This window comes from Dasypus novemcinctus, chromosome 10 (assembly GCF_030445035.2).
Source record: "Dasypus novemcinctus isolate mDasNov1 chromosome 10, mDasNov1.1.hap2, whole genome shotgun sequence".
In the NCBI taxonomy this organism is placed as follows: domain Eukaryota; kingdom Metazoa; phylum Chordata; class Mammalia; order Cingulata; family Dasypodidae; genus Dasypus; species Dasypus novemcinctus.
In genome coordinates this window covers 19,405,769-19,433,544 of record NC_080682.1, presented here as the reverse complement: position 1 = coordinate 19,433,544, position 27,776 = coordinate 19,405,769, and the positions used below count along the sequence as shown (strand labels likewise).

The following is a 27,776-nucleotide window of genomic DNA, read 5'->3' as shown; positions in this document are numbered from 1 at the left end:
TTTTGTTCTCTATTTCTATGAAATATTTTTCCATATTTTCTCTTTTAGCATATTTGTATCTAAGGATCTAAGACCAGCCACTTATGTATACTTTTAAAAATTGTTTTATTTGAATTATAAGAATTACTTAATATTTAATATTATTCCATATTTTTGCCAGAAATTGATGTACTTAAAAGAGAAATCAAATTTATAGATACAATTTCAAACGTTTTAAACTGCTTAATTATATTTATTAACTGGACCAAACATTATTTAAAGACCCTTTAAGGAAAATTATTAAATATTGCAGTTTTTAAATGACTTGTAATAGAATAATAGAATTCACCAATTGAATGTAAACCTTTGGTGTCATCCATTTTTTTCATCTTTCTATCTCACTTGTGGGCTAGAGCAGAAGTCATAACCCTGCATCATCCACTGAAGAATAAAAAAAATCTTCAAAGATTCCTTAACAACATGAGAGGACTGACACACTCAAGCTTATGTTGTAGTAATATCAACAGCAGGAAAGCTTCTCCTCCTACCTCTGAGACTAAAGAGGACCTGAAATGAGCAAGTTCTTAATCTGTGTGGTCACCCTCCTTCCAGTGCTCTTTTTGCTGCCCAGTGCTGTTTTAAAAACTGTTTTTCTAATAGTTTTGGGATTGAAAACTGCTGCAGACACCCTGTCCCAACCAGACGAATATCTTCCTGGTGGTCTTCACCAACAGCTAGACTCTTCCTTGAGATGATTGTCAGAGTTTAGGCATTCTGAATATTGTGCTGAGTTCATGTAGAAGAGGAGTTAACCAAGCTGTAGTCACTGCTCCCATAACCCTGTCTTTCTCAATAAATATCCATGTTCTGGGTCTGGTATACCCATTTTCCACTCAATATACTCACCCCATGCCCTGCCCTATATGAGCTACCTAGACTAAATGTGTACAATCAAACACAAAGTATCTTTTTTTTGTTTGGACATTAGGATGAGTTCAGGAAGCTCAGGCTTTAGAAACAGTATTGAATCCTTTTCCATGGAAAGGAAGTGGAGAAAGGACATGCTAATAGTAATAATATTAGCCCTTATCTTAATAACTCTTCCTGCTATATCATACATGTAGTATTTATGTAATATCTCACATACATTTTTGTATAGTATACTTAATATACCTGTAAAACAGCAATCAAAGAGGAAAGGATAATCTCTAAAGACCTACACTCTGATCACTAAAAAATAGGCCATAGAAAGGGAGAGAAATAAGTCATAGTGCCTCCAAAATATTACCACCTCCTACTAACCATTAGCTCCTCCAACCTCACATCCAGGCCCAACCAACACTATCTTGATCTACAGGCCCACTTCACAGAGGCACACATTCCCACTGGTTCCAGTCACAAGGCGTGGGGACAAACTTCAGATTGTGGCTCATTTTTTGCATAATTTTGTTGCTCTTGTCTACATGTGAATACACGGGGAAGCAATGTTTGTTCAGAGTCTGGGACTGGTAATAGATGACATAACTGACAAGGCCCTGTGCTTGGTACTCAGGCATGGTGGCTGCCATTTGAATGTCTCCAGTCTGGTCCATCATGGACCAGGATACAGGGGTCCCATCAGGCCCCAGCAGGCAGAGCTGGGGAAGGTCTGGATACAACGTTCAATGAATCTCTGGCTCCTCTCATTCCCACCGAAACTCCAGAATTTATTCACCAGGGCAGCGTTGCTTACATCCAACGATGAGAGTTTAAACATCTCTTGGTTGCTGTAAACGAGGCAAGAGAAAAGCAAAAATCCATGAATATGTAGTTTTATATTTATTTTTACCTCTATTGTCTGCAGGGAGAGAGTAGGCAAAGGAAATATCAAATGCATAGTTCTTAAGTATGGGTGAGCTTGTGAAGATAGAGGTAGAGAAAGAAGACCAGTGTTGTTGGAGGAGTGAGAAGTAAGGAAAAGGCAGATTGGAGACCTAGCCAAGACGGCCTGATTTACAGCCTTGAAGGATTTTGGATTTTATTAAAAATGAGAAGGGAAATGAACATACTATAAGTTACATCATTAAAAAAGATTATTCTGGTGCTTTGCAGAAAATGGCTTGTGGGAGACCAGAGTGAAAGTAAGGAGACAAGTTGGGAGGCTATTTCTTTAGGAAGAAATATACATAGTACAGAGTGGCTTTTATCAAATTCACATGGCTTTAGGTTTTCTGTTATTAGATGACAAATTCTTTGCATCCAATAGGGAAGGAACTAGTTTCTTTGCTGTCTCAGCCATCATATAGAGAAAGCGCTCTGTATGCTTGACCTTGAAGGATTTAGTGACCGCAAGATTTTGTATTACCTCATTCAGGATGGATTGTGAACCTAGATGGGATTATAAGGAAAGATGTAATTATTTAAGTGTTTCCTAAGGAGAAGCTCTGCAGTGGAATAAGAAGCATCTGAGATTTAGAATCATAAAATCTTAGATACAGGCTGATGCTCCTTCTGTGTGGCCATGGTCATTTAGCTGCAGTTTGTGCAATTTCCCCTCTTTTACATAAGTGAAAACATTCCAGATGCTCACATCATTAGTGGCAATATCAACACCAGGACCCACTTTTCTGGACCACATACCAAGCTGTTTTGATAATCAAGGGTATGAGTTATAGAATATAGTAGACAACATATATGAGCACTTAGTATGATCCAAGAATGGGAGATTTTTACATTAATGGCCCAGAGCTTCTATTGCAGTTTGATATGGTTATGAATTCCAGAAATAGATATTGAATCATGTTTGTAATCTGGTCTGTACCTGGGCTGATTCAGTTGTGATTAGGGCTTTGATTGGGCCATGTCATTGGGCATTGAGTCCACACCCCTTGGTGGGTGGTGATTCACAGATAAAAGGCATGGAACAGGACAGAATTGGGGTTTCTGATGTTGGAATTTTGATGTTGGAGTTTGAAGCTGAAGTCTTAAGCTGAAGCTCCAGGAAGCAAGCGCATGAGGAAAGAGAAGCAAGCCCTGGGAAGAGAGGGCAAGAGTCAGGAGAAGAACACAGATGAATAGAGCCAGCTCCTTAGACATGGATGAAATCCAAGGGAGAGAGACAGAGCTGTTCGCCTGATAGTCTACAGCTGATCTTGTGGAGAAAATAGAGCTGAGCCCAGAGGAACCCAGGAAGCCTGAACCCTGGCAGATGTCTGCAGCCGTCTTGCTCCAACATGTGAAAATATACTTTGGTGAGGGAAGTACCTTATGCTTATGGCCTGGTATCTGTAAGCTCATAGCCCAAATAAATACCCTCTATAAAAACCAACCAATTTCTGGTATTTTGCAGCAGCACCTCATTGGCCAACTAATACATCTTCTTATACCCATTCCCTGTGTTGGGGATTAAATCCTCTCTCCCACAAAAGTAATTTTCAAGTCCTAACCTCCAGTCTTGTGGATGTGAACCCATTTATAAATAGGATCTTTGAATATGTTATTAGTTAAGGTGAGTTAAGGTGTATACATGATCCCATTTACAAATAGGACCGTTAAGGGGTTATCACTTAAGATATGCCCAAACTCAAAGAGAATAGTGCTTACTCCAAAAAGGTTGAAGCCTGTAAAAGCAAAGGAAATTGGACATGGAAGTAGCTGGAGAGGGAGACCAAAGAAACAGATTGTCATGTGATGGGGAAGAGATTGACTGCCAACAAGCTATCACTAGAATACTACATTTCAGAGAGAAGTTATGGCCTGCCAATACCTTGATTTTGGCTTACCTTCAAAGTGTGATCCAATACATTCCCATTGGTTAATCCAACCAGTTTTATGGTATTTGTTATAGCTGTGCTGGCAAACTAAGACATCTGGGATATTCCTTTCCTCTAATGAACTAAACTTAGACTTGTATCTTGCTATTCCCAAAGAGAAAAGAGCAAATTTGATGCAAGAAGTTTAAAAGTGCTTGCACATTGATGCTTGCCCTCTCTTTCTGCTTCAGCTCTGTAAGAATACACCTATGCAAGCCTGCTGGCAGCACATGGCTCTATCACCCTCATCTCCACAGCCAACAGCCAGCACTGCCTGCCAGAACAGAGTCAGCACATATCCCACCCCTCTTACTTTGGATCTGTAAATGTTTTTTCCAATTGATGACTTCTGGTGATCCAAAGAATTTCTGACAGTTCTTGGGGTCGTTGGAGTAGATTTGGTAGGTATTAGTGTAGTGATCAAGGTCATCTGTCATCTATTTGCATTAGGAAAAGAGAAATAAAATTCCTTATATTTCGTGATTGCAATGCTGATTCATTGAATTCTATTATGCTGTGATATTTTAAAGTAATATAATATTGTAGGTTTAAAAAATTCTCTATTTCATTTCTCTCCACTCTAATAATTGTTAATTCCTTCCTTGTGCTCATGTTGGGTTTGGTTTGCTCCTGTTTTCCTAGATCCTCCGTTTGTGATTTTCCATCTCTGATTTGAGATCTTTCTCCTTTTTTAATAAGCACTTAGAGAGATAAATGTCCCTCAGCACTATGTTCACTGCATTCCATAACTTTTAGTATGTTGTGTTTTCTTTGTCATATGCCTCAAATATTTCCTAATTTCCCTTGTATTTTCTTATTTTACCCATTGATTTTTTTGAGTGAGTTTCCACTTATTTGTAAGTTTTCCAGTTCTCATTCTCCTTTTTATTTCTAGCTTATTCCATTGTATCAAAGAAAATACATGATATGACCTTACCTGTAATCTTAGCCTTTTCGTGCATCCTCAGTCAGTTAAGCAAGCTCAAGCAAGCAGCAATTATGTTTGTCTATAGCAACATCCTTGAAAGAAATGCATGTTTACATGAATAACTTCTAACAGGTAATCAACAGGTTTTGGGCCTAATTCCTTTCTCCCTTTATAGAAAATTCACCTGCCATCCAACCCTTAAAGACTGACAACGCCCTAGAAATAATGTAAAGACCTTTAAAAGAACTTTAGACAGTCATTTCCACTTTAATAGTCAGATAAGGATTGTACCGTTCAATCTGAAAGTCTTCAGCTTTGAAGTCATCGATTGTTTCAACATTTCAAAGATTTTTGAGCTTGAGGAAAAGACTTGGTTCTTGCTGAAGCTGAATTTTCAGTAACTCCATAGGATTCTGGTAAAGAATTGCATCTCCAAAAGTATGTATAAAGTCACCTGGCTTCAGGCCTGTGATGTGTGTGACCATGTAGGTGAACATGGCATAGCTGGTGATGTTGAAAGACATGCCACCGCTGATACAGCTGGCATGAAAGCTCTGTATTTCCCATGTTGAACTGGCAAAGGGTTTTGGCATGGTGGCAGTACCATCAGATGAGGATCTTTTGAATTGAAAGAATGCATGGTGATTCTTCTCTAGTTGGGGTCAGTTTTGAATGTGCCAATCACATTCTGCAGCTGTTCTACTCCTTGGCCTGAATAATCTGAATTCATATCTTTTATTTGGCCTCAAAATGCTTCCACTGAAAACCATAATCTAGGCCCAAGTTTTCTTTTTCTCTGGTGGAGAATTGCAGGCTGTCCAAAAAGTCACAGGATCATCTGGAGTGACATATTTCCACTCTTTTGGAAGAATGTTCTTTAGTGTTTGTGTGGTTTTTTTAAAAAAGATTTTATTTATTTATTTCTCTCCCCTCCCCCACTCCCACCTGCCCGCCCTGGTTGTCTGTTCTCTGTGTCTATTTGTTGTGTCGTCGTCATTGTTCGCTTCTGTAGTTGTCAGCGGCACTGGAATCTGTATTTCTTTCTGTTGCGTCATCTTGCTGCGTCAGCTCTCCATGTGTGCAGCGCCATTCCTGGGCAGGCTGCACTTTCTTTGGCGCTGGGCGGCTCTCCTTATGGAGTGCACTCCTTGTGCATGGGGCTCCCCATGTGGGGGACACCCCTGCGTGGCACGGCACTCCTTGCATGCATCAGCACTGCGCATGGGCCAGCTCCACACGGGTCAAACCCCGGGCCTCCCATGTGGTAGATGGACACCAAAACCACTGGCCAAGTCCGCTTCCCAGTGTTTGTGGATCCCGTGATAAACTAGAGCAAGTACTCTAAACATTGTTCCATAATACACTTTTTGTGGTCAGCAGTGGAAACTCATCTCTCAGGCTGTACCACGCCTGCCGGCTCATGTGGTCCTCCTTCCTGGAGCCCCAGTGAAGCATGAGCTGGCTCTGCCCCAGATACTGCAGTTTCCCTTGTTGCCATGGCTCCTGTGCTGAGAGTGCCTCTGAGTCAGCCCCTGAGTCTCCAGGCTCCTCAACAGATCTCCTATGGTTACTGCATGCAGGGAATATTCAATCCCCTGTATATTTGAATTTAAGGGAGTGTCTTGTACACAGCATGTGCTAGGGCATGCTTTTAATCCATTCTGCCATCTCTGCCTTTTGACTGGTGGGTTAAATCTATTTACTTTTTTTTTCCACTTGTGATGGGTAATGGGTAATGGATAATATGCATGGTTTGAGGGAGGCACATCTCATACAACTGCATGACTAGCCAGTCATCATGTTTATGAACAATGAAAGTGTCTGAATCCATTTTCTTTCAAAATAACTATGATTAATGCAGTACTTTCTTCTTCTTTCTTGCCATTTGGTCTTTGTAAGTCTTACACCATTTTTGTCCCTCAATTTTTCTATCACTGCCTACTTTCATATTATTTCATTCTTGGTGGTGAAGCATTTCGAGCCTCTTCTCGTTTTCATGCATTTATATATTTTTAGATATTATCTTTGTGTTTACCATGGAGCTTAAATTCAGTATCTTAAATCTATGACAATCATGTTTGATTTGATACTAACTTAACAGTGTTCATATGTGCAAACTATATTCCTATTCCCCCCTGTCCCCCACCTTTCTGTTGCACTTATTATAAATTGTCTTAGTATATTGTATATCCTCAATCATGGATTTATCATTATTTCTTAAGCATTTGTAGTTTAGAAGCTTCAAGAAGTTAAAAAAAAAAAGGAAAATGAATTATAAAAATCCAAATACCCATATAATTAACTTTATCAAAGGTCTTTATTTCTTTAGGCCACTTCAATCCACCATCTTGTGTCCTTTCCTTTTAGTTCGAAGAACTCCCCTTAGGATTGCTGATAGGGCAGTCCAGTAGTGATGGTCTCCTCAGCTTTTGTTTATCTTGTCATGTCTTAATCTCTCCCCCCCTTTTTTTTTTGAAAGACAGCCTTGCTGGATATAGAATACTTGGTTGGAAATTATTTTATTTCATCCTCCTGCCTTCTTGACTCCATTGTTTCTGATAAGAAAGTGCCACTTAATCCTATTGGGGCTCCGACATTCATGCCATATTGGTATTTCTCTTGCAGCTTTCATAACACTGTACTTTTCCTTGGCATTTGACTGTTTAACCACAATATGTTGAAATATGTTTTTTATGAGTTATCAAGGTTAGTATTCTTGAATGTGTATATTCAACTTTTTTTAAAATTTGGTAACTATTCTACCATTATTTCTTTGAATATTTGTTCTTCTAACTTCTCTCTATCTTCTCCTTCTAGGAATCCATAATGCACATGTTTGTATACTTAATGGTGTCCCACAGGTCTCAGGCTTTGTTCATTTTTCTTCATTCTTTTTTCTTTCTGTTCCCTTGCCTGAATCATTTCAATGGTCTTAGAATTCACTGATTCTTCTGTCAGCTCCAGTCTGTTGTTGAAACCCTCCTGGGAGTTTTCTCTTCTAGTTATTGTGGTCTTTAACTATAGTATTTTGTTTGGTTCTTTTTTTATAATTTATATATTTATTGGTAATCTCAAACTTTTCATTCATCACTTTCCTGGTATCTTTACTTCTTTCTCTTTATTTTGCTTTATCTACTTGGGCATATTGAAGATCATTTCTTTAAAGTCCTTTTATGATATGTCCAAAGTCTGATCTTCTTTATTGATGACTTCCAAAGATTTATCTTCTTCCTTTGCATGGACCATCATTTTCTGTTTCTTTATTTGTTTTGTTATACTCTGTTGCACTCCATACATTTTAATATATTAATGGGTTAACTTTGGAATTTAGTCCTGATCTCTCAGTCCCTTTTTTTTTTCCTAAGATTTATTTATTTATTTCTCTTCCCTTCCCCCTCTCCCCTGCCCTGGTTGTCTGTTCTCTGTGCCTATTTGCTGTATCTTCTTTGTCCGCTTCTGTTGTTGTCAGCGGCATGGGAATCTGTGTTTCTTTTTGTTGCATCATCTTGTGTCAGTTCTCTGTGTGTGCGGCACCATTCCTGGGCAGGCTGCACTTTCTTTTGCGCTGGGCGACTCTCCTTACGGGGAGCACTCCTTGCGTTTGGGGCTCCCCTATACGGGGACACCCCTGCATGGCAGGGCACTCCTTGCGTGCATCAGCATTGCGCATCAGCACCACATGGGTCAAGGAGGCCCGGGGTTTGAACCGCGGACCTCCCATGTGGTAGATGGACACCCTCACCACTGGCCAAGTCCACCGCCTCTCTGTCTCTTAATTGTCTATCAAGCTAGTGATGTGATAGATACTTTTTGAGTGCTAGTAGCTAAAAAAATGGAAATGAACCAAAGAAAAAATGCCTTCCATAGACCTTAAGCATTGCCATTTAGTTGGCTTGTGTTCTCCTTTAGAGTTTAGCCCCCTTACCAAAAGATCAGCATGCTTCCTGGTCTGGGTATGCACTTTTGACCTTAAGAATTCCTCCTTTTATAGGCACCTGAATTCCCCTTCTAATCCTTATGGAGTAGGCTTTTCTCCCTCTCCTAGTATACTGTTATATGACTTGATAGCAGCAATCTGTTACCCAAGTCCATTTCGGTTGTTTGCCTCTTAAAATGCTTTAGCTACTTACATGCTGCTTCTGCCTGTAGGACAAGTTCTGGAAGGCAATACAGCGAGATGAGTGTCTTGGTTCAGTTCTTCAGGTTTCCACTCAATACATTGGCCACAACATGCAGGCACCCTAATGTGTGTACACAGGTTATGCCTAGTCCCTCTGAGCAGGACCAGGGACTGACAATGAGAGCATAATCCAGCTGCACACAATTCAGTAGAAGGTTGAGGGAGGGGGCAGCAAGAACAGCACAAGCTTCTCCTAAATGTTCTTCTTGATTGAATGCTTGCCTTATGATTGCAACCCTCAAACTCTTCTGGAGTACCAAGGAAGATGGTTCTGCCAGGATTTGCTAGCTGTTCAAAGATTCTATGGAGCATAGAACCCTGGAACATCTATGCTGCTATCTTGGTCAACCAAATGTCCACATCTAATTTTTACCAGTTTATGCCTGGGCTATTTTTGTACCTTGTAGATCTTCTGTTTTTGCATATCTCACATCATATTATACCTTGTTTAAGTATCTGCTTCTCCAAGCTATGGGCTTCTTGAACACAGGGACTTGGTTATCATCCCCATGATTAATTTCTAATTCTCCAGTGTCTACCATATTGCAAGGTACATGGTAGGCACACAGCAAATATAAACATAAAAGCATATTCATTCCACCACTGACATCTCACCTGCTCCTGAGGTCGGACAACCACTGTGTTAAATTCAGGCCATTTGTCTACCAGCACATTTAGTTTGAATGGATTTCCCTGCTTAATGTGGAAGATAGTCCCATAAACCTGCAACATTCCAAGAAACAGGAGGGTTGTCATATTAAGAAGTGATAGCTAAGTGCCTTTTGTTTGAGCAAGATAAGGCTTATTTGTATGAAATCATGGAATTTTATGTTTTAAAAGTATCTAATCAAATAATCTTTATATAATATTTTTACTTTATATGGAAAAATTACTTCCCCATCAAATTATGCACTCATACATGCATATTGGAAAATACATAACACATAAAATTAATAATTTAAAAAATGCCACTCTTTGTTACAGGATTTCATGTTACCTTTCCCAGATCTTTCTTTCATTCATACACATAGAGGAACACAATTTTATGAAAATAAATATCCCTGTTACATATTATTTTGAAATCTGATTTCTTCCCCTTAACACAATGTGGGCCTTTTTCTATGCTAATAAATGCAAATATTTTCTATTATTTTCTGATGGCTGCATAAGTGTCAACTATATGGATGTATTATATCTTACCACTTCTGAAATAATTGCTTTGGGAGTATGGCTGAGAAGCTTATCTTGCTAGAAAGACATAGATCTTCATCAGGGCTCCATGAAAGTTACAAGTTTTAGTCCTAAGTATAAGCTATTTGCATGCTTTTTAAAATTTTTTTATTTTTTAGGAGGTACCAGGGGTTGAACCCAGGACCTCATACATGCAAAGCAGGTGCTTAACCACTTAGCTACACCCACTCCCCTATTAATATGCTTTTAAGTCCAACACAAATCCTTAGGAATTCTCCCTAACACAAGATAACCTGAAAACTGGTAGACTACCTCACAGTCAAACTCTAGTGCAAAAGGACCAGTAACATTTATAAGAAAGGGACTGTCCACACCAAGAGAATCTCTTAGTCTGGGGGCATGGATGGACTAAAAGAGAGGATTGTATTATTTCTATTTGTTGCTGTTGACCATCCACTTAAACAATAAGTGTTTTTTTTCTAGTTCCTGATATCAGTTCCTATTTTGTTCAACAGGAAGGTGGACAGAGAGCTGAAATGAGCTCTCTAGTTTATATTCTTGGCCCAGCAGTGAGCAACTGGGCAAGCTATTCAAATTTTCTAAACCTCAGATCCATTGTCTATAACATAGGGAATGTAGTGGTACTTTCTTCATAGGGCCTGATAATTATATAAGCTAATGAATATAAGGCACTTCTCACAGTGCATGAAACAAGGTATTATACAACAAATGTTTGCCAACACTAGTTCTATGTGGCTACTATGTATGAACCTGAAGATGGTTGGCTTTGGTGCTGGGCAGCTGGTTGTGAAAAGTCATGTTTTCATTAGCTGAAGAAGAAGCTTCAAATAAGCTGGTCACCAACTTCAGTCATACCCCTGAGTAATGAAAACATACACACATACACATATGTGTATGTGCACATGTACCTCCCCACACACCACCTGGGCATGAATCCAATCCCTTTGCAACTCATATAATTGCAAAGAAAAATCTATACTTTATAATAAGTTCTAAATGTATTTAACTGACTTATTTATAAAGCACAACCATCGAAGTTTGATGAAATAGAATTTGACCTGTTACCATGTTTCTAGAAGAATGATAGTCTATCACCTAGAAAGTGTTCTTATAGGGAAAAAAATTTAAATATTAATATGTACTCACAGTCAACTTTGAGCTCTGGACAAAAATCTAAGTTTATTATGAAATGTTTCTTGTAAGGAAATAGAGAATTGTTTTTGAGTCAGCACAGAACTAAAAGCAGTTCTGTCTCAATCACACATCTATTCATATCAGAACTTCACAACACACTGTGGAATATTGGGCAAATCATTCAATGAACCTCCATATTCTCAGTATCTTAAAGCAAGGTAAAGCAATTTAAATAAATGAAAACATGAAATAGTACTTGTCAGAGAATAGATGATAATAAATATTAGACTCTTTCCCCCCTCTTTCATACGATGTTGCAATTCCTTTATCCCTTCAGAATTTCCCATCCTCACCTTTAAGGATTCAGGAAGACTGTTCCTCAAGGATTTCTCCAGTGCCTGCAGCATTGTTGCACCTTGCAATAGGACCATTGTGGAGGACACCTACCTTGAGAGACAGCAAAAAAGAGCCAGGAATGGGAAGAGCTGGAGAAGATTCAGAAACAAGAATAACATGATTTATGCCAGTGACCTGAGTTTTTTAAAGTATTTCTTCACTGGGTCACTTCACTAAAGTCCTCACCAACTCCAAGGAGGAATGAGACTCATAGAAAGCACAGAGATCTGTTTCTGAATTTTTCAGTTCATTCTCTTACATTCCATCCATTGGCTTCTCTTTCAGAGTAACAAACACATTTGAAAAAGATATATAACTTTTTTGCAGTTAAATTGTTATCAGTAATTCTCCTGACTCTATCAGTAGCAAACTGTGCAACACTGAGCAAGTTATTTAGACTTTTTGCACATTGGTTTCCTCATAGGTTGATAGGATAATGGCACTGACTAACTCACAGAATTTTTGTGAGGATTAAAGAAATTAACTTATGCAAAATACTTTAAGGGGTATCTATCACATGCTATTTTTATCACTACTTCCACTCTTCTCTTCCTCTTCCTCCTCCTTTTTTGGCAGTCAACTACCTTGCGGTTAAAATCAGTCCATTGGTTTGCTCTTCTTCTATATTGATGTAACGAATTATATCTTTAACATCTACAATGAATAGTGCCCTGTGGACTTGTGCCATGAAATGATATGGGAATATGTATGGATGGAAATAAAATGTTCCTCCTTTTCTTCTCTTCCTCCTTCTTCACTTCCCTTTGTTCCTCTGCATCCCCCCTTTCTTACTCCCTCCTTCAATTTCCCATGTCATGTGGCTTTTAAGAGCCACAAGTTATGCTTATATTATAAATCCTATGTTAGTTAATTACTCCTCCAACTCACTCAAAAATGCCCTGAGATTTCTGTGTATTACAAAGAAGAATGTAACATACCAAAAACACATGAGAAATTCAAGGCAACATGTAACTGAATGTAGAGAATTAATACAAAATTGGAATTAGTTTACATTGACTCTAATAAAGCCATAATTTGGGGGGTGATAAAATGGTTAAAATTTGACTCTGATTTTCCTGACACTCTAAAAAGAATGAAAAATAATCAGAATAATAAATAACTATAATATTTGCCATTAGATAAAAACTAAACCAATTGCTACTAAGAAGAGTAGAATCTAGTAACGAAGAGTGTGGACTCTGCCTCATGCAGGGAGACAACCATATCCTAGGACTTCCACTCTGGCTGTGCAACCTTGGGAAAGTTTTCTTAATCTCTTAGAGATTTTCTACATATGTAGTATGTTTTTGACTTCCAGATTGCTATGAATAATACCAAAAATGAATTGATTTACCAACAAGCATTTATTGTCTCACAGTTTTGGGGCTAAAAGAATTCTAAAATCAAGTTATCAATAAGACGGAAGGCAGCAAGCTGGCATCAGTTTAAGTGTGCACTTATCATCTTTCTTGCAAAAAATGGCTGAATGTGTGCAAGATTCTGTCCAAGTGAACTGTTTTGAGAACTCATAGAGTGGGAGGCTTTAGGGCATTGATTTGGAGAAAGCTGGATAAAGAGATAAACTGCTCAAGGTAAAACCCTGAGTTTCTTGACCCAGAGGCTGGAAACTGTGGAAAGGCTAAGCCCCACCCTCAAGGCAAAAAGCTAGGGTGAGCCTCAACTCCTGCCAGCTACCCAGGGGAGGGAACATTCTCTGAGAGTGAGAGGGTTCTGGCACAGGGGTGGAGAAGGTTTTCCTTTCTGTGGGTTTGGTTGTTTGGACCTTCTTTGAGATTTGAAGAGCATATCAGCTGGTTGGAGGTGGCACCAGGAAGAGGGGAGAGGTGAATTTGCTGAGATATCCTGGTTTACCTAGCCATAGAGAAACTTGGCCTGGGAGAGGGTGGAGTCAGGCAATTGACTAGCCCCTTGCTGAAAACTATCAATATTTGAACTCCCCTAAGGGAGTGAGTAGGAAGCACTTAATAAGCTTCCAAGAGCCAATATAGAGCTTATATTGGAAGATAATATAGGGAAGCATCTATAGGACCTTATAATAGGAAATGGCTTCATGAACTTCACACCCAAAGCATGAGCAGCACAAGAAAAAAATAGATAAATGGGATGTCCTCAAAATCAAAACTTTCTGCACCCTAAAGGAGTTTATCAAGAAAGTGAAAAGACAGCCTACCCAAAGGGAGGAAATATTTGGTGACCATATATCTATTAGGAGATATAGGAGAAATCCTATATCTCAAAAATGAAAAGACAAAAACCCATTTTAAAAATGGGCAAGTGATCTGAACAGACACTCCTCCAAAGTAGAAATATAAATGGTTAAGAAGCACATGAAAAGATGTTCAACATCACTAACTATTAGGCAAATGAAAATGAAAATCCAACTATGATGAGATACCATCTTGTACCTTTAGAATGGTGGCCATTGAAAAAACAGAGGACTACAAATGTTGGAGAGGATGTGCAGGAACAGGAACCCTCATCCACTGCTGATGGGAATGTAAAAAGGTCCGGCCTTTTTGGAGGATAGTTTGGCAGTTCCTCAAAAAACTACCTCTAGATGTACCATATGATCCAGCAATTCTACTGCTGGGTATATACCTAGAAGAAATGAAAACAAGGACACAAACAGATATATGTACATCAATGTTCATAGCAGCATTACTCACTATTGCCAAAAGCTGGAATCAACCCAAATGCCCATTGACAGAGGAATGAATAAACAAAATGTGGTATATACATACAATGGAATATTAGTCAGCTGTAAGAACAAATACAGTACTAACACACAGGATAACATGGATGAATCTTGAGGACCTTATGTTGAGTGAAGCAAGGCAGGCATTGAAAGACAAATATTACATGACCACTGTGATGTGAATTAAGCAAATTAAGCAGACCCAGAGAGCTAGAGTCTGGAAGATAGGTTTGTAGGAAATTGAAAGGGAGAAGGTTTTGAGCCAACACCCATACGGGCGAAAACTATGATCAAATGAAAGTGAGTAGTCCACTGAAGAGATATGACGGGGTTTAGGGATTCTATTGGGTTGGACAGTACAAGCTCAACAGGGGGGTTGGGTGGGGAGGATGGGTTGGATACTCCATGGAAATGGAGGGGGGGTTTAGCAAGGGAGCATGCAAACACGGGATTTGCGGGTATGTGGTTCAAACTACAATGTTGAGAAATCTCTTTTGGCAATATGACAAGAAAGAGTAACTGGTTTAGGGTATTGGATGGAAGGGCATCTGGGACAGGGTGCACCCAACTGGGACAGGCTTCTAGAGAATATGTGAATGATCATTTTGTCATATTGTGTTATATTAGTTGGGGGAGACCCACATAATGAGTGGGAAAGAGTTGGACTTCTATCCTTGGGAATCCTGATATATTCTCAGGCAGAAGGGAGAGGGTCTTTCCAGAGATTGGGTGGTTCCTAATAGAGGAGGACAGACTAGTGTGTCAAGCCCTCAGCATTGTTGCAAGTATCTATGTATCTTGTTTTTCAAGGAATGAAACCTGGTAGTCTCTGTGGGCCCTGAGGCGAGGGGGAGGGAGGAATAGAACACATGGAAGAGGGGTTATTTAGGGGACAATGAAAATGTTCTGCAAGATCTTGCAGTGATGCATACAGTCCATGTTAAATTTCATTAAAAATTTGTGGAAGTGTATGGTCTAAAATGTAATCCATAATGTAAACCAGTGACCATGGTTAGTAGCTATGTTTCAATATTTGTACTTCAGTTGTAATGAATGTACCATCTGCATGTAAAAAGATCATTAATAAGGGAGGGGGAAAAGGGAGAGGAGGATAGTGAGTATATGTGTGTCCCATATATTCTGTATGTGAATTTCCTTTGACCTAAAACTTCTTTGAAGAAAAAATGCAAACAGTAAGACACTGGTGAAGAAATGGAAGAAAAGGCCACAGTATATATAGGACAACAGATATTACAGTGATGAAAGGCAAAACATCAAAATTAATTTTAAAAATTTTAAAAAATACTTGTCATTTTTTGATATTTCAATTTATTTTACTTTCAGTTTTTCCAAGTTATGTATTTTATTTCTTATGTTTAATCTATTGTTATTTCATTTTCCTATTAATTGAGTTTGGATTTTGAAGAAGGTTTGGATCACAGAATGGTTACAACTATGGCAGGGGAGGATCATTGGTTTGGGATATCAGTGATTGAGATACATGGGAGGAAGTTCCCCCTGTGCATACATATAAGCTATATAAATATGTTTAAATTGTTCATGGAGCATTGTCACAGTGCGTAGAGATTCACACAACAACAGAAAGAATATTGAATTCCCATCCTGAGTAGCTCTGGTACATTGTCTAATGAAACAGCAACAAGCCCCCAAGTATAGGGGCAATGAGTAGTGAAGAAGGATGGTCCATCGATGGGCCCTTGATATTGATGAATGTGCTTATGAGCCTTTGCTCTTGAAATTGCAATTTAGCCTAGTGTTGTATTGTGCCTAAGAGTTACCTCCCGAGAGCCTCCATGTTGCTCAAATGTGGCCTCTCTCCAAGCCAAACTCAGCATATCAATGTATTGCCCTCCCCCCAGCATGGGCCATGACTCCCAGGAATGAGCCTCCCTGACACTGAGGGATAGCTACTAAGCACAGGCTGGTGATGCAACTGGAAAAAGACCTTGAATAAAGGGGGAAAAGGTCAAGACAAATGAAGTTATATGGCTAAGAGACTTCAAAGTGAGTTAGGAGGTCATCAGAGAGGTAACCCTTATGCATGTCTCAGCAGGATCTCATACAGAGCCAAAGGAGATACTATCTCAAATGGTGGGGCTCCTGAGGGCTCTGGAGAAAGCCAGGCTCTGTGCTCATGCAGATAGTTTCAGAATTTGGTGCCTTGCCAGTGGGTGCTACTTTGGAGTTTCTGCTCCTGAGTGTGATGGATTTGGACGAGGATGTTACTTCTCTACATGTGCCTCTATTGTGCCTTTTATTTGAACCTATTGTTGGTGCTGGATTTGGTAGGTATACATTCAAGAGACTTAAATTTCTGGGCTGTCCATGTGCAGGCTGGGCTCTGGCCCTCAGCAGAGTTGCAACATCTTCTCTCCAGTTCAATGGACTAACATAGGACAAGAAGGAGGGAAAGTTGTGCAACCACAATCCCAAGAAACCAAGAGAGTCTACAACAGTAAACAAAAAGTCCCAGCCAAGCTCCATATGGTATCGAAGCCCTGTCTCAATGAGAGGTGGAGTGGGCCTCACCATCCAGGTATCCTCATGATTGTGGAATAAAATTTGGGCTAGAATGGACTTACTGGCATTCTACTACAGGCTTATTGTGATTCTAGCAATGAAGAAAAGTATATCATTGATGTGGAGCCTGGCCACTGGAGGTGCTGAAGTCAGGGAAAGGGAAAAAGGTGCAATATGGGGACATTTTCAGGACTTGGAATTCTCCTGAATGACATTGCAATGGCAGATACAGGCCATTATATATCCTGCCATAACCTACAGAACTGAGTGGGAGAGAGGGTAAACTACAATTAAACTATAATCCAAGCTGCGTGGCGATGCCCCAAAATGTGTTCATCAATTGAAATGAATGTAGCACATTAATGGAAGAAGTTGTTAATGTGGGCAAAAGTGGGAGGCATGGAGAATGGGGTATATGGGAAACACATATTTTTCTTATATAATCTAAGTATCTTTTAAAAATAAATAAAAAAATATATTTAAAAAAGTGGATTCGTGAGCCTTGCTTTAACCAAATCTGTAGCATTATGGTGCTAGCTTGCCACAAACTTTGGAGTTTCTTGTCTTGTATCTCTGCCTCCCATCACCTGGTGGGGTTTTCTCTTTTCATCTGCTCTTCCGGTTTCCACTATGATATTCTCTCACTTCTGGCTTTGGTTTCTTCTCTTTGTATTATTTCCAATAGTATGAAGTAAGACCTACCCTCCTCCATTTGGGTCATGTCTTAACTAACATCTAGAAGGGATACCATTAACCATGGGTTCACACACACAGGAATGTGGATTAAGATTAAGAACCTGTCTATATTGGGGTGTGTATTTCAATGTACCACACAGTGTAACATGGTAGTTAAGAGCCTAGGGACTATGGCAAGCCTGGATTCAAATCCTGGTTATAGGTCTTTGACCTTCCCCTAGTTACTTAGTTTCAATGTGCTTCAGATTTCTCATTTATTAAATAAGCATGACAATGATAGTATCTCAAAAGTTTTTTGTGAGGATTAAATAGGATAATCCATGTGTCTGGCACCAAATCAATGAGACAATATGGATTAGCCCTTAGCATAATGCTTGGCACAGTGTGGTATTCAATATGCATTAACTAGTATAATTAATGTTATTATTTTGGGTAGGGTATCATTTGCAATGATGATCACCTCCATTCATCCTAACCTGGTTCATTTCGAACTAAGTAGACTTTTCTGAAACGGTAGGAATCTGAGCATCTATCCATCCACTCTTCCATTCATAAACTTATCCACTTATTATTCATTCAATAAATTTTTTTTGAGCTTACTTTATGAAACTCCCTATTCTAGAGTTTTGGAGCATAGAATAAAATATAAAAGACATGAACACTGACAGGAAGGGAAAAAAATGATACCATAACAAATTATGATAGCTAGAAGAAAGAATAATACATTCATAGAGAAAAATGTCTTATAGATTGCATGATGTTTCAAGGCAGCCAATTTAATGTAGGCCATTTTGACATAGTCTAATATATAAAATATTAACCTCTTCTTATTACCAGGTAATATTCAAACTTTACTTAGACCCTATCCCTGAGACTTACCTTATTTTTGAGACTTGCCTCCATCTCTAAACCTCACTACTGCTTCTGTGATACATATTGAAGAAATTATTAGGTAGTATAAAAACAGTAGTTTTACTTATTTAACTCACTGCATCAAAATGGGGTTTCCATAACTTCCCAACTGTAAAGAAAATGAGGAAAAATGGGCTGTGTCACAGTCTTCTGCTTTGAAACTGTGATATTTGCAGAGATGAAAATTACTTCTAAGTGGAAGAAATTGTTCTGAGAGGTCCCTGGATTAAAAATGGACACTGAAGAAAAGGCAACATGAGATGCAACTCTCCTGACTAGAACTGGGCAACTTTGTAACTTTTGAACAGCAAGGAAAACACTTCTGCTTCCAACAAAATGGAGTGACAATACATGGATTTATCCTGATCTTAAAATTTACATGATTTTAAGATTTACTAGAAAACTATAATAATCAAAGACTATGTTATTGGAATAACTATAGACAAATAGATCAATGGAATAGAAAAGAGAACCCAAAAATAGATTGTGCATTTATCATCATTTGATCTTGAACAATGATGTCTAGACATTTCTGTAGGGATATCTTTTCAATATATGGTGCTGATTTTAATTTTAAATTTTCAAGATAGTTTCTTGATAGACTCAAGTGTCTCTAAACAACTTACAGTAGTTGTCAGAAGAAAGTCTGTGCTTATTTGCTCCCCTTCTGCTTCTACTCTTTTTTTTTCCCCCTTTTATTATTTTTTTATTTTTTAAAGATACATAGATCACATAAAATGTTACATTAAAAATCTAGGAGGTTCCTATATACCCCACCCCCACATCCCCTACTCCTCCCACATCAACAACTTCTTTCATTAGTGTGGTAAATTAATTGCACACACACTATGGTTTATATTTTACATGGTAATTTATACACTCTCCCAGTCCATTCAGTGGATTATGGCAGGATATATAATGTCCTGCATCTGTCCCTGCAGTATCATTAAGGGCAACTCCAAGTCCCACAAATGTCTTCACATCACACCTCTTTTTCCCTCTCTGTGCCTTCAGCAACTCCCATGTAAAATACATCTATTACTAATTTGATAGTAGAGAAATATTAAAAAATAATCCTGAATTTACAAATTGAAGTAAGGGATCTGCAGATTGAATGATTCTTTGTAATAAGTATAATTGAATTCTTATATTCATTGTATGGATACATTGTTCATTATTGTCTGTGAGCATGTGTAACAATAAAAGAATAAAGAGGTGATTCCTGCCAATCTATAACAGACCTTTTTTCACTTACTCTCAGTTTTATGAACACGTCTTCCTGTGTTTAAATAAACTCTGATTTCTATTTAAATATGTATTTGCATATTATCCATCTGCTATTGTGCTCTTTTTTTATTGTGTAATATTTTTATTTCTATTATTTTTATTTTTTATTTTTCCAAATTCTACTCAATTTATTCATTTTTTTAAAAGATATTACATTAAAAAAATATGAGGTCCCCATTCACGCCCATCGCCCCCCCCCTCCCCACCACTCCCCCCCCCCCCCCAACAACACTCTCCCCCGTCATCATGTCACATCCATTGCATCTGGTGAGTACATCTCTGGGCATCGCTGCACCCCATGTCCCATGTTCCACACTATAGCCTACACTTTCTCATGTTCCATCCAGTGGGCCATGGGAGGACATACAACATCTGGCAATTGTCCCTGGGGCACCACCCAGGACAACTCCAAATACTGAGAATGCCTCCACATCTCTTCTCTTCCTCCCCTTCCCTGCACCCAGCAGCCACCATGGCCACTTTTTCCACATCAATGCCACATTTTCTTGATTATTAACCACAATAGTTCATGAATAGAATATCATTAAGTCCACTCTGATCCTTACTGTATTCCTCCTTCCTGTGGACCTTGGCTTGGTTGTGTCCATTCTACATCTATGTCAAGAGGGGGCTTAGATTCCACATGGAAATTGGATGCAATCCTCCTGCTTTCAGTTGTAGGCACTCTAGGCTCCGTGGTGTGGTGGTTGACATTCTTCAACTCCATGTTAGCTGAGTGGGGTAAGTCCAATAAATCAGAGTGTAGGAGCTGAAGTCTGTTGAGGTCAGGGCCTGGCTATCATATTGTCAGTCCAGAGATTCAAATCCCCTAGATATATCTTAAGCCCCAGCACCAACTACAATTCCAGTAAAGTAGCATGTGAGTCTTGTGAAAAGAGATCCCATCTGAGTCCAGCTCCATCATGCAGAAACACCAGCTCCAAAGAAGGGCCAACAGACATGGCAGTGAACTCCATCTGCCATGACCATAGAACCTGTGGGTCTCTTTAGCCCTCAAAAGGACCAATACCTGGGGTTGTATCTACTTTATCTGTCTCTGAGACTCTGCTCAGGTGTGCATAAGGGCAATCCTGACAACCTCCAGACTCTTTTTTAGAGACTCATAGCCATATGAACTCATTTGTCCTTTCCATTTCCCCCTTAATTTAGGTCAAACAGCATTTTTAACTCCTGTTATTATATGTAGACAGGGATATTCTGCTGGTCCACGTTGAACCTTTTATTCAAGGTCATTTTCTAGTTGCATCATCAGCTGGTACTTGGTAGTGATCCCTCGGTGCCAGGGAGGCTCATCCCCCGGTGTCATGTCCCACGCTGGGGGGAAGACATTGCATTTACATGCTGAGTATTACTTCGAGACTGGCCACATTTGAGTAACACGGAGGCTGTCAGGAGGGAACTCCTAGGCACCGTGCTGCTCTAGGCCTTGTTCTTATTTCAGTCTGCTTCTCTTTTTTTTTTTTTTTTTTTTAATTTTTTTATTTTTTATTGACTTTGTAATAATATTACATTAAAAATATATATGTGAGGTCCCATTCAACCCCACCCCCCCACCCCCCCTCTCCCCCCCCCCCCAACAACACTCGTTCCCATCATCATGACACATCCATTGGATTTGGTAAGTACATCTTTGGGCACCTCTGCACCTCATATACATTGGTTCACATCATGGCCCATACTCTCCTCTATTCCATCATGTAGGCCCTGTGAGGATTTACAATGTCCGGTGATTACCTCTGAAGCACCATCCAGGGCAGCTCCATGTCCCGAAGACGCCTCCACCTCTCATCTCTTCCTGCCTTTCCCCATACCCTTTGTCCATTATGTCCACTTTTCCCAATCCAATGCCACCTCTTCTATGTGGACACTGGATTGGTTGTGTCCATTGCACCTTTATGTCAAGAGGAGGCTCAGATTCCACCTGGATGCTGGATGCAATCCTCCCATTTTCAGTTGTAATCACTCTAGGCTCCATGGTGTGGTGGTTGTCCTTCTTCACCTCCATCTTAGCTGAGTGTGGTAAGTCCAATAAATCAGATTGTAGGTGCTGGAGTCTGTTGAGGCTCAGGATCTGGCTATCACATTGTCAGTCCAGAGATTCAAATCCCCTAAATATATCTTAAACCCCAACATTAACTGCACCTCCAGCACATTAGCATGAAAGTCTTATGAAGGGAGATCCCATCTGAGTCCAGATTCATCCCACATAAACACCATTTCCAAAGAGGGGCCATCTGCCCTGGTAGTTAACCCCATCGGCCATGACCATAACTCCCATGGGTCTCTTTAGCCCTCAAAGGAACCAATATCTGGGGGTTGTATCTGCTTTATCTGTCTCTCTGACTCTGCTCAGTTGTGCATGAGGGCAAACCTTCTGCCAGCCTCCAGACTCTTTTTTAGAAACTCGTAGCCATATAAACTCATTTCTCCTTTCCATTTCCCCCTTACTTTAGGTCAAACAGCATTTTAAAGTCATGCTTCTACTCTTGACATCACTCGTCTAAAATACCTCATAGTCCATTTTTGGGGTTTCCCACATTTGACAAGAAATCAAAAGTAATCCCTAAAATACAACACTTTCATAGAACAGTAACATCAGGCAAGGTCACTCTGTGACTATAATGGAGTGAGACAAAAATAAGGCCATTCTGTAACCTCATTTGAACATAGACAAAAACAAGAAGTCCAATCCACAAAATGATCAAATATTCCTCTCCCCAGCTAACATAAGTGGCTGCTGTTTCTTTATCACCACTCTTTTCCTCCTGCCAAGTAGATAAAAGTATTAAATAGAATTGCTCATCAATTCATGAAGAAACCATGCTTCCTTGAATCTTCCTTCAAATCACCAAACTCAAGTCCCTCCTAATGCACTATTACCAAGATACCCTACTGATCCCCATGGTATGCTGTCTCTCTCATTGCAAGAAGAAAACAAACCAACTTTTATTTGATTGCATTAGATTACTCTTGGCCTGTGTGTCCAAGGTCTTCTCCTTTTTAGCTTAACCCTTTAGAACCACTGATCAAAATTTGGAATAGTAAATAAAGATTGATTTGTATTTGTGAAAATAGAACCATTATCAGTTTGTTTCTATGAAAGAGCATGTCTGGTTTCCAAAGATTTCACATTTTTGGATTTTGTTTCTTTAACATGTTGGTGATTGTAGACCAGTGAATGGTACTAATTTTTCCATGTATTTGTCTCCTATTTGAGAAAAACAACAGGTGCTTCACTCTTGTTGCTTTTCTTTATGATGTGAGAAAAGGAGACTTGACTAGAATGTGAAGATTATGGTATGTCTTGACTGTAGCTGCTGGGCTCATTAAGATGCATTTAGGAAATGTAAATGAAATCTTATTTTACCATCTGGCTTTCATCTACCCTACTACCTGCTTCTGTTACTACTCTCCACCATGTATTACCTCTGGATATTGTTTCAACACAGTCTTTAATGTAACACCCCTGACTTTTCTGTATTTTATTTCCTGTCTGGATTTGTCTATTCTGCTGTGCTTTCTAAGTCCAGCTTCTGCTCACTGGCAAAATCTAGCTGATGGTCCTGTCATTCTTTATTGACTCCTTGTGTTACCCTTCACTTCAAGCAGAAAAAATCACTCCCTTTTTAAATTCTCCGGTAAATGTTTAGGCATATATCCATTACAGAATTGGTAGATTGCATTATAGATTTCTTTCCTAGGTAGTGAACTCCTCTGGAACAGGAAGCTCATCTTAATTTTTCCCCATCTGTATCAGTTTGATATTATTGATGAATTTCAAAAAGAAATATCAGATTATGATTGTAAACTGGTCTTTACCACTGGGCACATTAGAGTGTGTTAGATTTAGAGGTTTTACTTTTCATTGATAAAATAATGATGAAGACTTTGATTGGTATGTTAGTAGGACTTTTCATCCCTGCCCGCTTGGTTGGTGGGGACTTACAGAGAAACCCCAATGCAGAAAAGGGATGTTGGAGTTTTGAGCTGGATCCTTGGGAGTAAGTACACAGATTAACTTGGTAATAATCAGAAAAGGCCCTGAGAAGAGAGATGAGCCATTCACCTGATAGTTTGTAGCTGCAGAGATCAGAGAATGAGCAGCTGAACCCAAACAGGGGCAAGCCCTGGGAAGAGAGGAATCCAGGAAGCCTGAATCCATGCAGATGTTGGCAGTCACCTTGTTCCAACACATGGCAGTAGACTTGTTAGAGAAGTAACTTATGCTCTATGGCCTAGTCACTGTAAGCCTGTACCCCAAATAAACACCCTTTATAAAAGCCAACAGGGGGAGGCAGACTTGGCCCAGTGGTTAGGGCATCCGTCTACCACATGGGAGGTCCGCGGTTCAAACCCCAGGCCTCCTTGACCTGTGTGGAGCTGGCCCATGCGCAGTGCTGATGCATGCAAGGAGTGCCATGCCACACAGGGGTGTCCCCTGCATAGGGGAGCCCCACGCGCAAGGAGTGCACCCTGTAAGGAGAGCCGCCCAGCACGAAAGAAAGTGCAGCCTGGCCAGGAATGATGCCGCACACACAGAGAGCTGACACAACAAGATGACACAACAAAAAGAAACACAGATTCCTGTGCCGTTGACAACAACAGAAATGGACAAAAAAAAAGACGTAGCAAATAGACACAGAGAACAGACAACTGGGTTGGGGGGGGAAGGGGAGAGAAATAAATAAATCTTAAAAAAAGAAAAAAGAAGAACACACAGCGAATGGACACAGAGAGCAGACAACTGGGGAGGGGTGATAAATAAATAAATAAATCCTTAAAAAAAAAAAAGCCAACAGGGAGGCAGGTGTGGCTGAAGTAATGAGGCCTCTGCCTGCCATGTGGGAGGACCTGATTTTGATCCCAGGGGCCTCCTGGTGAATAGGAGGAAAGGGTGTGCCTGCGTGGTGAACTTTGTCTGTGTGGCAAGCTGAGAGTTCACATGGCAAGCCGAGTGCCCACGTGGGTGCCCATGTGGCAAACTGAGTGCCCATGTTGTGTGCTGAGTGCTTATGTGAGTGCCTGCGTGGCGACCCAAGTGCCTGTGTGGCGAGTCGAGTTTCTGCACAGTGAGCCGAGTGCCCATGTGAGTGCCTGCATAGCGAGCAAGTGCCCACGCACCAAGTCAATGCCTGCATGATGAGCTGAGTGCCCCTGTAAGTGTCCATGTTGTGAGCCAGATCCTGTGCGGTAAGCCAGTGCCTATATAAGTGAGTCACACAGCAAGATGATGATGCAACAAAAGAGAGACTAAGGAGACAGTCAAGGTGAAGGATGGCAAAGACCAGGAAGTGAGGTGGCACAATTGACGGGAAATTCTCTCCACATCAGGGGTCCCCAGGATTGAATCCCAGTGATTCGCAGAAGAGAAAAAGTGAGAAGAGAAGACAAAAAGAGAAATAGATACAGAGCATCATGCAGTGAATGGACATGGGCATCAGGGCAGGGAAGGTGGCATGGGAGGGAGAGGAAAAGAATTAAAAAAAAAGCCAACAGATTTCTGGTATTTTGTGTCAGCACCCCTTTGGCTGACTAATACACCATTATTAACATTTATCACAGTATCTGGCACCATAGCAGGCCCACAATAAATGGGTGGGGGACTTATTTTTAATTCACAAAATGCTTGAATTAATTGGTCTAGATATTCCATCATCCAAAGGCAAATGCTAATTCATTTATTCAATTCAAATATACGTATTGAGCACCTAAGGCATGCTGGACCTATGAAATGTTTGTTGCCATCTTGGACTGTTATGCCTTGAAGAAAACCCCAAACCACGGTAGAGGTACCTGTGACATATATTTCTCAGGGTCTTTAAGCCATAAAATTTAACATTCTTGAAGGCTTATCTTTTCTTTAATCTAGAGACATCTCACAAAGAAGTTATGTGACTACAATGTGCAAAGTAGAATTTGATGCTAAATCTATGGATTATAATATTAATGTATTTCTTGCAAAGTATATAGTTTGGAACTACCCTCCAAGCATACACACATACACTGACAACAAAGACTGGTGCCTGATTAATAGGGTAGATGGAAAATTTCTGAGACTGAGATTATCTGGGAAATCTGATGCACTTATTCTGAGCTGGCTGCATTGGGCAAAGGGCAGCATCCTTGATCTTTGATCTAGTCATTCTAGAATTGGGAATTTACCCAAGGGAAACAATTTAAAAGAAGGCAGAAGCTCTAAGTAGAATTTTTTTTCTTCGTTAGAGAATTTGTGGTTTTACAAAATAATCAAGCATAAAATACAGAATTCCCATTTACTGCCCTAATTTTAACAACTTGCATTGGTGTGGAACATTTGTTACAACTGATGATAGAACATTTTATAATTATACTATTAACTATCATCCATGATTTAACTTAGAGTCCACTGTTTGCTTAGTGTAGTTCCATGGATTTTCTAAAAAATTTTATTCTGTTACCATAAATACAATCTGACTTGACTTTTACATTTTCAATCACATTCTGATATATATATTTCAGTGTTTTTAATTACATTCACAGTGTTGTGCTACCATCACCACCATTCATTATTGAAACATTCCCATAATTCCAAGTAGGAACCTTGTACATTTTAAGCCTTAATTTCCCATTTCCTGTCTTCACCCTGTTCCCCAGTAATCTGTATCCTTGATTCTGACACTGTGAGTCTAAGTAGAATTTTATAAAGTCATGCAAACATAAGAAAGAACTGAATAACATCCCAATGCTTAGCAATAAGGAAAAGTAATATATAATCTATGAAGATGCTGCAACTCTAAGGCACTAACATAACACCCATACATATAGACATGTGGGAGAGTATTAAACTCAAATCAGAAAGGGTATGGATAAAGCAATGCATATATACCAAGTACATGAGCATAAATTTAGAAAGGAGGAGTAAAATACAAAAAATAAACAGATTGTGGTGGTAGCATTATAAATGATCCCTTTAAAGCAAATTTGTTTTTGTATGATTTAAATAAGTAATAAATCTGCCTGTATTCTTGTCTTTTTCATACACTTATTCTCTCTCACTTTAAGAATGACTTGATTGCTTATCAGTCATTCAGGAACAAAGCACTTACCTTTATGTAACCAGAAGGATTAGGATAATGCTTGCATAGTATCTTTACACAGTAAGTGCTAAATAAATGTAACTTGGATCAGCCTTTTTCCTTCTCAGTTCATCAAGTGCTTCCAGAATGTACCTAAATCCTTCCACATTAATTTATTATTTCATAGCAAAAATCTCTAAGAATTTTTCATAACATCTAACAAATTACCATCTACAGAACAGATACTTCTTAAATTGGAGTAATTCCTTTTTTGGGAGTATAATTGCCAGTATATTCATAGTATAACTCTGTAAGCCCATTTTGATTAGTTTCTTCTGCAGTGGGTGTCACAAAGCAATGATTACTCTTTTTTGAGATGAGTCCTCACCTGGAAAGCTGTCTCCAAACCAATCTGCACAGAAATCCCCAGAAACAAATGAAGAACAGCAGTCTTGTAGAAAGCACAATCTCCTTCTGATGCAGTCCATTCAGTGGGGTTTTATAGAATGCATTTTGGTATTCCCTCTCAAGAAATTGTTGGGTCAAGGCTACTAACGTGGACTTTGCACTAAGCTGGCAAAAATTCAGCTCTTCACCTCTGAGTTCCATGTTCAGGAAACGTGTTTTGCAACGTGGAGAGGTTGGTAGTATGCCTTCTGCTCTCCTCTCTCCCAAATTGCCAGCTGTCTTTGCCTCCATAGGCCCTGCCAATTATGTGCTATGTGACACTAGTAGGCCAGAGAAGGGGAAGGAGGGTCAGATTATGTGGGTAATACTCCCTTCCTTCTCTTTCTATTCTCAAATTCCTACAATGGAAGCAAGATGATAGCTAAAGATACAGATGAGGTCCGATTTGGAGAATCTTATCTCTTTCCTCACACATATGCAATTTGCTTACATAGAGTGACTGAAACTGTTAGGACCCTCT

The 27,776-nt window shown here is 39.5% G+C and overlaps 1 protein-coding gene, 1 non-coding gene and 1 pseudogene across 2 annotated transcripts; all 3 read right to left on the bottom strand.

Annotated features, from left to right (window-relative positions):
• Window positions 1-81: 81 nt before the first annotated feature.
• LOC101447603 (glycine N-acyltransferase-like) lies at window positions 82-27,365 on the bottom strand. Its single transcript, XM_058305396.2, is given in 8 exon segments — window positions 82-1,615; window positions 1,618-1,745; window positions 2,175-2,346; window positions 4,084-4,207; window positions 9,494-9,601; window positions 11,578-11,709; window positions 14,047-14,239; window positions 27,237-27,365. Coding segments are annotated over 6 exon segments (882 nt in total). The 5' UTR covers window positions 11,656-11,709; window positions 14,047-14,239; window positions 27,237-27,365; the 3' UTR covers window positions 82-1,343.
• Window positions 4,235-5,832, bottom strand: LOC105746930 (thymidylate synthase pseudogene; annotated as a pseudogene).
• Window positions 6,414-6,519, bottom strand: LOC111766157 (small nucleolar RNA U13). The gene has a single exon (XR_002798274.1). It is a non-coding gene; the product is annotated as a small nucleolar RNA U13 (small nucleolar RNA).
• Window positions 27,366-27,776: the final 411 nt, after the last annotated feature.